Source organism: Trachymyrmex cornetzi, unplaced genomic scaffold (assembly GCF_001594075.2).
Source record: "Trachymyrmex cornetzi isolate Tcor2-1 unplaced genomic scaffold, Tcor1.1 scaffold788, whole genome shotgun sequence".
Classification (NCBI taxonomy): domain Eukaryota; kingdom Metazoa; phylum Arthropoda; class Insecta; order Hymenoptera; family Formicidae; genus Trachymyrmex; species Trachymyrmex cornetzi.
In genome coordinates this window covers 65,686-77,025 of record NW_017300122.1, presented here as the reverse complement: position 1 = coordinate 77,025, position 11,340 = coordinate 65,686, and the positions used below count along the sequence as shown (strand labels likewise).

General features: G+C 32.6%; 1 protein-coding gene across 1 annotated transcript in view; it reads left to right on the top strand.

Moving 5' to 3' along the window:
* The window catches only part of LOC108768352 (protein Skeletor, isoforms B/C-like), a 51,830-nt gene extending 41,405 nt beyond the window's left edge, over positions 1-10,425 (top strand). Inside the window, exons 3-4 of the mRNA XM_018518752.1 lie at positions 8,779-9,004; positions 10,299-10,425. Of these exons, the coding sequence (XP_018374254.1) occupies positions 8,779-9,004; positions 10,299-10,425 (353 nt within the window). The remainder of the gene's footprint in view (positions 1-8,778; positions 9,005-10,298) is intronic.
* The last annotated feature ends 915 nt before the right edge of the window (positions 10,426-11,340 follow it).

Sequence of the window (11,340 nt, the reverse complement as noted above, 5' to 3'; positions counted from 1 at the left end):
TCCGATGGCACCTGACAACACTCAGTGTTGCCAAGGCTCAAAATATAAGTAGTGCCCCTCGTATAGACATGGCTTAACCCAGACAGCATAGTAATGTTTTAAAAATGTATTTAAAACGTACATGTTGGACGTTTTTTGGACATATTAAAAACATCCAGATTAGATCCATGGATATTTTAAAAACGTTTCAAAAACATTCAGTGTTACCATTTTGGACTTTTTAAAAACGTCCATTTTAGGACGCAATGGACTAAAACTGGACCAAATTAATACATGAAACAAATTTTAGATCACAATCAAGACAAAATGATTCTTATATGAGTATTATTATTGATTAATATCTTTATTCCATAATACACATCATAAAATTATAATAAAAAGAAAACGTTTTTCCCTGAATTCGGGAACTAATTTCATAGTGCTTCGAAGCGATCACCTATCCGGTTACATACCGCCATCCACTATGCTTGATATTTTCTGAAATCGTATGGAAACCGCTACACTTCGATGATCCACGAATACCTATATAATCATGGATGTATAATTACGATACATCTGTTCAATATGGTCCTAATAGAAATTTGTGCAGTTCAACTGAACATCCAGGCAGTTACTGTCTAATATTTAATCTTAATGTTATTACGACTATTTTCAGGTTAGGAAATCATACGCTGTACTTTCACAGTACCAGTTATCATGTAACAGTATGGTAACGGTATTTTGTGAGGATGTCGTGGGATATCGCATGCTTGGTTATCTGGGTAGATTTTTCGTCGTGGAAAATTTTCATCACAGCACAGATGTCCTAAAGACGTTTATGGGACGTTCAAAAAATGTCCGTACATACTAACAAAAATGAAATTCCTCGTGCGGTCTTAAAAAAATTTTTACTTGTCAAGTCAGTGAAAGCAACACGTTGCGAGCAGATTTAGAAAATTTTTTGTATGAGATGAATATTTTTAATCATTGTGTAGGCTATTTTTTGTTAACCATATGTCTTTTTATTAATTTTTATAATTTATGTCTATTTATTAACTTTTGTAAATTTTATACTTGAATATGTGTTATTTTCACTAACAAGATCTAGTGTATGGAAAATGCTCAACCTTCGGAATTGTTTATTTCGTATTTGATGATAATTTTGGAATATTTTTAAAATGTCCAAATGTGAACATACTTAATACGTTGAATAACGTACGTTTTTAAAACATTCGTACTAAGTCTATGGACGTTTGGATCATATTGAAACCAAGTCTGGATGTCCAATGGATGTCGTGTGCTGTCTGGGAATAATAGTATGGAATGATTTTTTAGTTATAGTGTATAAAAAATGTGTACTCACAGAACATCTTTAATATAAATACTTAAAAATTATTTGATACATAACTTAAGGGGTAACGCCACTCTAGAGCTCAAAAAAAAAAAGATGTGTTTTTGATCATTTTTTACGGAGATACAATAAAGGAAATGGGAAATCTGTTTATAGGAGTTTATTATACATGTTCTGAAGTAAATAAAAAAATGTTTTAATTAACATTTTTAAACAAAAGTTTTTCCCACAATTTTCAATGTGGAACAAAAAACCGTACAAAAAAATTTTTTGAAAGCTATATATGATTGGCAACAGAAATACGTAGGGAATTTTGAAAATATTGAATTTTGAAAAAATAACGCTTATCTGAAAAAGAAATTCATTTTTCTGTAAAAAAATTTCACCGTAAATATTGTTTATAACAAAAAAATTGACAAAATATCAAAAAACCCCTACGTACTTCTGTAGTCAATCATACATAGTTTTCAAAAAATTTTGGTTTTTTGTTCCAGATTGAAAATTGTGGGAGAAACTTTTCCGGCTCTTCGGCGAGAAGTGGTCTCTCCGTAAAAAATTATCAAAAACACGTCTTTTTTTCGAGCTCTAAAATGGCGTTACCCCTTAAGAACTATAGTTATTTAAGCCATGTCATTTTTTGTTAATCATATTTATAAGCTATAACATATAATATGTACGTGAAAATATTTATTCTTTTATACGAGATATGTTGTTATTTTGGTTTCTTGAAATTAATTAGTGTCTTTTAATTAACATAAACTAAATAGGAGCCTTATACCTATATTCAGCATCAGTAATTAAGTTACAGACTTTAGTGTTAGTTCCGGAGAGTTAAAAGTATTTTTTAAATTGTTCGCTGTCGCGAAAAATATAGATGTGTATATATTGAAGACAAATGGCGCAAATATCCATTGAAATAAATAGAGGCAATGATTTGATTCAAATTAACACGGGTCGAGAAAACTTTTATCTAACAAAATGGCAGAGAGATATGTATATATACTGAGATTTTTTTTATATTTTGATGTCACGGGTCGGAATATGAATAAAATTGGCCAACTTGTTTGTTTAAAACTTCCGATTTTACTGGCGTAAAAGATACCGAGCATGCTCGTGCATGAATATGATTCGTCATTTAATAGCTCGCCATACCATCGAACTCACTGCACCGCCCGAAGCCGATATTCATCCCGAATGTTGAGCGAATTCAAGTTCCAATACAGCGCGCGGTCCTTTGAGTCTTTCGGAAAATTGCACAATAAATTTAAATCAGTGTGTAAAGATCAATCTTCAATGCCCGTTTCTACCAATGTGGATTAACTTTAATGCACACACAAAAATAACATAAAAGTTCATGAAAATATCTGTTTGTTCTATCTGACCTTGTTTCTTAGTTACAAGCGTTTGCATATTTTATTAATTCTCGTTACAAAATGAACTAGCGCAGTATCTTCACACATCTTCATGCATCTTTGTGTCTTACTGATATTTTTAAAGACAGAAATATATGAAAACGTTACACTAGCTCAGTTTGTAACAAGAATTAATGAAATATGAAAACTCGAAAACAAGGTCAGATAGAACAAATGTTTATAAGAACTTTTTATATTATTTTTGTATCTTGAATTTATTTCTGAAGTTATGCTCACATGTTATGGAACACTCCGTATATAGTAATCTAAACTCTGTTTTTAAGTTTGTGTTGAAATTAAATTCAGATTGATCTTATTTCTATTAGAATTAATTTTTTAGGCTGTAATTTTTTAGGCTGAACAAAAATATTGATAGCACTGACGTTTGTTTATTCTGAAAATACTGTTACAATTTAATACTAAACGATACTAGAAGTCGCAAATTTGAGCATCCTTTGCTACGCCACGTTGACGGCTTCACGGAAGTAGGTTGACGATCGAGACATCGTTGATGTCGGTCTTTAGAAATGACGCTGAAGGCTTTTATCCCACCCTCTCTCATCGTCCACCCCGTTCGGTACTTTCACGCAGACATCGACGGGGACTCCCGTGAACGTTTCTTCACCCGCCCTAACCCCTAACCCTCCTACTATAACAGGAGGATATTACAGTGATGCGACAATGAACGCAATGATCGCTATCTGCTGCGTCCTGCATGGGGGGAGGGTGTCGAGCCGCCCTTGCGGATCCCGTGAACACGCGCGTCTGTGCCTGTGAAGCTCTCCGTACACACGAATGTTGCGGAGATGTGTGTATACACGCGACAATGCCCCACCGGCTAAACTACCCCCGACTGGTGCCTAAACCTAGTTCCTCCCCTTTTATTATGGGCCACGACGGTTATTGGATTGTACCGTGCTATTTGTTGGCTGCCACGCTAATGGATCCATAATCACCGCGACGAATTAACGCGCTACAACGACGCTAACGGGTCGCTACTTTAAATACAGAAACGCCAACTGCATGTCACTTATTCCACATGGGCATTTAAACGATCGTCGTGGAGCAAATTTTTCTTCCAAGTGTCAGAATCAATCTGACACTTGGAAATTTTGATTTCTATGCATCGCTCCTTAAATGAAAATATTAAACAGTGTAACGATATATTTTATTCTCTATCTTATTGTCACATGTCAAAGATACTGTGCATAAGAATAAAGAAAATGAATTTTACATACTTAACCGTTAGTTCTTTTACTGTTATTTTTCAAACCTTTAAGATCTAATGATACATACGTACTAGAGATATATATGTAGCGTCTGTTAAAAAATCATATTATATCATTGGTAACTATTCAGTTTAACTAAGGCCTGTTTTAAAGGAAATAGTTTAAATTTTAATTAAAAGATAATATGGCATAAATACAATCATAAAATATAAAAAATTATTAACGTAGTAATTAGGTTGGAAAGTTCTTGGATTAACAATGTAAGGTTTAATTTTCGCATGGCGATTACTGAACTATAACTATAATAGTTTAAATTTCGGATGTCTATATACATATAATATACATATAAGGGGAAGTTGCTTATATCATACCTCTTAATATTTAAATTTTAACAAAAATATTGAAGAGCTTAGAATATTTCTGTACTTATATCAAAATATGGTTTATTGTTAATAAAATAAAACAACATTTTTACGGAAATAAACATTGAACTATTATTTAAATTAAGATTTTTAAAAAGTAGCTTTTGGTACAATTTAGAGACCGGGTTGTTAAATTGTACCATTGCGTTGCTAAATCATACGTCTAATAAACAATTATTAGTTTTTGCAAAGAAAGATCTAAATTTTTTTTAAATTCAACAAGTAATTTTTTTTTACCATATACCATAACACTTATTTGTCTATTTACATAGATTTCCAGTTTAATGACTTCTATTCCCCCAGACTTTATTTTTCCTTACTTATAATATTTATTTCTTAACGCTCATTTACATACGTGACTCTGCTTTTGATACTGTGAGCATTATATCTTATAAGAAATTTGTACTGGTTTTATCCGTTGTGTCGATCTTAATTTAACTTATTGTATTTTATTGTACAGTTATGGGGAGTACAGTATAGATAAGTCTCCATAATAATAATTTATTATCCTTTTTTTTTAATAACTGTCCTCCTTATTAATAATATCTTTGCTTTAGCTCGCACTTAAACAGCTAACCGACGGTTACTCTAGATTTGGTAATCTGAGAGACTTTCCATGCTGCACTTTATTACTTCTTCGTACGATTACCTGATGGTGTATCAAGAATTGTAATTATGCAAGACTGTTAAAGATGGCTCGATTTGAAACATATGTTAATAGTATAATCGCATTAACTACCACGTATTAAGACTCTTAATTGCTCGTTGTCTCTATTTAATATTTATTTAAATAATTTCTATAAATAATTTGTAATAAATTATCTTAAAAAGCTCAACACAAACATAGACATTATACTTTTCTCTTATACAAATATCAAAATATAATAATTACAAAAGTATCATTCATTACTCAATCATGTTATTTTATCTTAAATGTAGGTATAATGTACAAACTATAGTGACAAGTATTATACAACTACTCAACTTTAGTATGTTATTTTCAGAATTGGGAAGCGTTACTTTTTCGTTACTTTTTATAATAAATAATTTTTATAATTTGATAATGACGTTGCAATTTTTTATAATAAAACGCTAAGGTTGTGCTAAGTCGACTTTTCCAACCTTGACACAACCTTAGCATTTAATTATAAAAAATTAGATACAGTATCAAATGAATTTATGTATCTTTAAGAAGTTACATGTTACAATACTTCTATATTACGATCAATATTATATAAAAAAAGCTAATCTCCGGAAAAAAGGCTTAAGTAGAATTGTGCTTTTATTCCGTCCATCCCCTCAATTATTCACATTGCATCTTAGGTAAATTATACGAAAACTTAGATCAGACATCGAACAATATCAATTTTGAATGTCATTCGTAAACGGACCGCTCAAAGACAAAACGAAAATAACCTTAAATACTTAAGTCATATTATTAGCGTCACGTCTGTGTCGTCACCTTTAAAAAAAAATTTTTGTTCAGAAAATAATTTCTATAATAATAGAGATTTAACCGTCGGTATGACTTAGCCAACTCCTCCCTATATACAATATATGTGCATATACAGGGTGGGCCAAAAGTCTGGATATACTCAAATATCTCATAAACGATGCATTTTAGAAAAAAATGTTTCTTACAAAAATTGTAAAGCTTAAAAAAACGCATTCAACGATTAATAGTTATTTAACCTAGAATGGCGTTGTCAAGGTCAGGTCAAGGTCAACATAAATTTTTTTAATGGAACCCCCCCCCCCCTTTTTTTATTACATATTCTTGTAGCTTATCTCGAGAGCTTTCCAAAACACTATAATTAAGTTCATTTTCATTAAGTACTTTGCAAGTTATAAGGCTTGAAAATTACAGTACCGTCGGCACTAACATTACCCAAGATGTCCGACCGACGGCTGAAACCTCTTAAATGTTGTTCAGGATCATGTCCTTGGTCATTGGAGATTGTTTCTCTTATTTTCAGGATCAGGTCATTGGAGATTGTTTCTCTTATTTTCATTTTTACATGAAATTTTCAGTGCAAAAATGAAATCGTTGGTTGGACACCTTAATATTAATGTCGGCGGTGCTGTAACTTCCAAGCCTTATAACTCGCAAAGTACTTGATGAAAATGAATTTAATTATAGTGTTTTGGAAAGCTCTCGAAATAAGCTACAAGAATATGTAATAAAAAAAGGGTGGTTGCATTTAAAAAATTCATGTTGACCTTGATCTGACCTTGACAACGTCATTCCAGGTTAAATAACTACTTGTTGAATGCGTCTTTTTAAGCCTTACAACTTTTGTAAGAAATATTTTTTTCTAAAATGCATCGTTATGAGATATTTGGGTGTATCCAGACTTTTGGCTCACCCTGTATATACATATATACAGGGTGTCCGAAAAATCGTTCGCAATATTTCGAGATAATTCGGAATCCAAAAAGAAGGGAAAAAAAGCTATATAAACATAGGTCTGGAAATAAGCCGTTTCCGAGTTATAACCACTTTTATGTTTAAAAATTAGTAATTTATTGTTTATATCGCAATCGTAATTTATTTCATAGTGTTTTAACATAAATAACTACATTTCGGACTATTTTGGTGTTACCCAAGATGCATCACGTGGAGGCATAGTCCGCTTGGCATCTCTCTAGTAAAGTAAAAAAAAATAAAAATAAAAAAATAAAAAGAGAGATGTCAAGTGAACTATGTGTGAGACATTGTATCCAGACTCTTTGGCACTTGTGAAGAAGATACCGTGAAAATCTCAAAAGTACACGGAGAGAATTTTTTCTTAGAATTTACCCTGAAAATATGACAATCGTGGGACAACATTGTATTTCGAAGAATTTTAATATAAATCTCTCTCATTCATTAATAAAACTACAATAAAGTATAAAATAAGTTTGATCAATTTTACTGAAGTGCATGGTAAAAATCTTTAAAATATTGTATTGTACCACAATCACCATATTTTCAGGGTAAATTTTAAAAGAAAATTCTCTCCGTGTATTATCACAATAGATCCTGGGCATTTTTCCATTCTTGTTATTTATCAATATTAAGGATAGAATAATTCCCTGCGTTACACTATATCCTTGCTAGAAAAACGCCTATTATATTACCAATTTTTCAAAGAAATCAAATCAAGATTAAAGTACGACGTAAAATTTGTAGTTATTAGTATTATATTTTTATGTATAGATATATGTTTTATAAAACTTTATGTTTGTTTCAAGAAAAAGAAAAAATGTGAAAATATTTAAGATATCTTTTCAAATATTCATATATTTTATTATTATTATTTGTTCTAAAACTTTTATTGTTTCTAAAATTAGGGCATTATGTAATATACCGTGTAAATATTTTAGTCGATTTGATGATGTTAAATACATTTTTGGAACGTTCTGTAACAAACAGAATATTTTTTCCACATTCGTAAATTTCGCATTTTATATTCTTGTAGTTATTTAACTGATCACTTTTCATATTCGATACATCGAATTGAGAGAACCAATAACGAGAGACGGTTTTTAAGTCCGCGCGTGTTTCACGGCCGATTCCCCAAGGATTAAGGGCTAAGCCCTAATCCGTTAATTTCATTCCATCTTTCCGCATCGAGCCTTTATCTCTATTACTAGTATTACCCTTCGGACGTATTTGGCTAAGTTTCCGAGTATTCCCTCCCCGCGTTTCGGCTTTTAAACTTATTCTTCCCAGACGCGCACAGTGCGATCATCAACCAGGTCTGCTCTCCAGATTACGGTCGTAAATCGCCGGCTTCCCTTTGCGCTGTCGAGGCGGCATCGCATCGGTTTTGTATCGGGGCGGCGATGCGTCCAACCTACATCACGAGGGTGAAGCGTACTTCCTCCTCGGTATCCCCGGCTTGTTGCTCGTTTGGACAAAATTCACAAATCGCTTTAGCTATCTTTCAAGGAGCTTTAGTTAAATCGAACAATCATAACGTTAAAAAGCAGGCTGTATACGTGCGCGAGTGAGGAAAATAATAAGAAGATAGAAAATAATGATGCCAAAATTTGTTTTTTTTGCGCGAACTATTAATATAATTATTTTATTCATGTGAGAGAAGAGAGAGAGAGAGAAGAGTTGTACAAATCCTTATATTAATTTTTATATTAATAGTATTTCTTAATATTTAATTTCATTTTTTTTATTTTTAATCAATAGTGTTAAAAACGTTGGACTACATATATTTAATTCATATATTTTTTGTGAAATATCTGTAAATGACAAAAAAGATTCTGAATTATAGATAACATAATAGTAAATATTATTTGTAAAGATAAAATAATCAGATAGATGATATGTATGTGTTTTAATCGTACTGAGAGATAACATTTTATAATTATGTTAATTCTATTTTTAGGTTACGCCAGGAACGGACCTAATTATTATGGTAAATTAATCGGAACCCTACAAGAGTACGCACATGGCATCAAAGGTAAAGTATATGCCGTTGATGATGCAACGATATTCATAAAAGGATTTTGCTACGACGGCACCGGCCCAGATGCTTACTTCTGGGTTGGCAACACCAGCCAACCCAATCCCGAAGGTTACATTATACCTTATCCCGAGACTGATAAGGGCAGGTAACTGATATTTTATTTTTTACATTTATGATATTATATTGTAATATTATATTGTGAGGGAAAACGCGTATATCTCTTTTTTAATTATGTAATAATTTATAGTAACATAACTAGAAGAGTTATTTATAGAGAAGGAAGTAGCACGCGTAATTAATACAAATTAATTAGGCAATTTTTAATCTTGACATATATTATTTCGATATTTATATATAATTATATGAGAAAAACATGTATTTTTTTAAAGAATTGATTGATCATATAGAGATTTACAACAATATAAGTAAACTACAGTCAGTAAGTTTGTAGAAGAAAATAACATAATTAATTAAAATTAATTAAACCATTTGATGTAAGCAATAAAATTGCTCGTGCCATATAATGATAAGCAAGCAATTTTATGTGAGATTGATAATCCGACTGTCGCGGTCAATGTGGAAAGATGAGGCTATCAGTGTATACGGCGTTTTGTATATACCAAAACGATACTCGTTGCACACGATTTTTCGAACGTGTACTAAAGTGGGTAGGAAGCAGCCGAGTAGAAACGTAATAAAGTGCTCGCGCAGATGAAATCCGAACGAGATTGGCGTATAATTCCCGTTTTATTAACTGCACTCTCCCGCGCAACGACTCGCTCGTTCGGCCTTCCTTCTGTTTTTCACCCCCCATCCCTCACCTTTCCCTTTCCCCCCGTCACCCCTTTTCATATACGGCCACGCGCACAACGGGCTCTTTGAATTTCATTTCATCCCTTGGTTACGGACTGCCGCGCGTTCGCTCCGCATCACTCTCGCCACCTCTCTTATACCCGCGCTCTTTTCGGCCTTCTACATCCCTGACCGCGTGCACAACTCGCCTTCGTCCATTTCCCCTCGGAAAGCCTTGCTCGCTTGATCGTTCGCACGACACACAAAGTCGGCGATACTAAGAAACATCTAAAATCAATCGAATCTGTCATTATAACAAATGGGATAATAGTCTATATAACTCCCGTAAATTTAAATGATTTATGGAATACGCTAAAAATATGAGAACAGTACAAAACATACAAAACAGTTCAAGTTTATCTAATTACAGTGTGATGTAAATATGTAAATGTCAGAAATGGCTGAATTTCAGAAATAGAAGCACTGCAGTTTTTATTGTTGCCCGAGCAGTTCTGAGTTCCGATTCACGAACTTGCGATTTTCGGAAATAATTGCTTCAATTACATTCTATGTCAGTTACGTTTAAACCTTTTTATGTTACTACTTTTAGGTATGTTACTCTCATTTCTTTCTTTCCTCTTCAACAGCGATCCACGAGTATTGGAGGCATACAACTACACAGACATTATCCTGAGGCTACCCGGAGGAAAACGCATACGAGACATTAAATGGCTGAGCGTTTGGTGCAGAAGATTTACGGTGAGTAAATTGTAGTGATCGATCTTGATATTTTCCGTATGCTAATTGCATACGCCGTATACAATTTATTCAAACAAAATCAGAGTTTAATTTAAACTCTTCCCATTTCGACGAATCGTTTATGCATCTCGTATCGAAATATTATGGATAACTGAACATCTTGCCTAGCGCTTTAAATATTTTGTGTAGTAACGATTATTATCCGCATTCAGCAGAACATTTATTTTGCAACTGTTGTAAGTTTTCTCTTCGTTGAAATAGACTATTCCTTTAGATCTAAAAATAATCTAATGAACGCGAAGAAAACTTCCAATGATTAAGTTCAAAACCTACAACGGTTGACGACACAACTGAACGAACGCTCAGTTGTCAATTACCTGTGATTGGAGTAAATCTATGATAAATTTGAAAAAATATAGGAGTATATCAATAGAGCAAGGAGCGTTGACTCAACTGTTGTATTTTTTGCACTGTTAAATTCATAATATCAAATTATATTTTTTCAATTCGAGTTATTTTTAATTATTTCTAAAGGTCTCTCTCTCTCTCTCGCCATTGCTCCTACTCAATATTTCGATAATTTTATTAAACAATGGAATTGAACAATTTAACTAAAGAAAATATATTAAGTTTGACTAAAAAAGAGAGAAGATAGAATTTATTATTTCATAATAATAAGTACATACGTTAATATGGATATTATTTACTTTGAAATTAAGCACAGAAATGGATTGATTTACATTTCGAATTACTCATTTTCGATATTTGCGGTAGATTTCAAGTTGTTTCTCAAAGGATATGCGCGTGCGAGACGCAAGACGTTCCCTGTTTGTCTCTCCGGTATATCGCGCAAAGCGCGGCACATTTTATTCCAAACGCCACGATGCGCGGAGAATAGAGATAACTTGATTTTTGAGGCGGTTCAGAGAA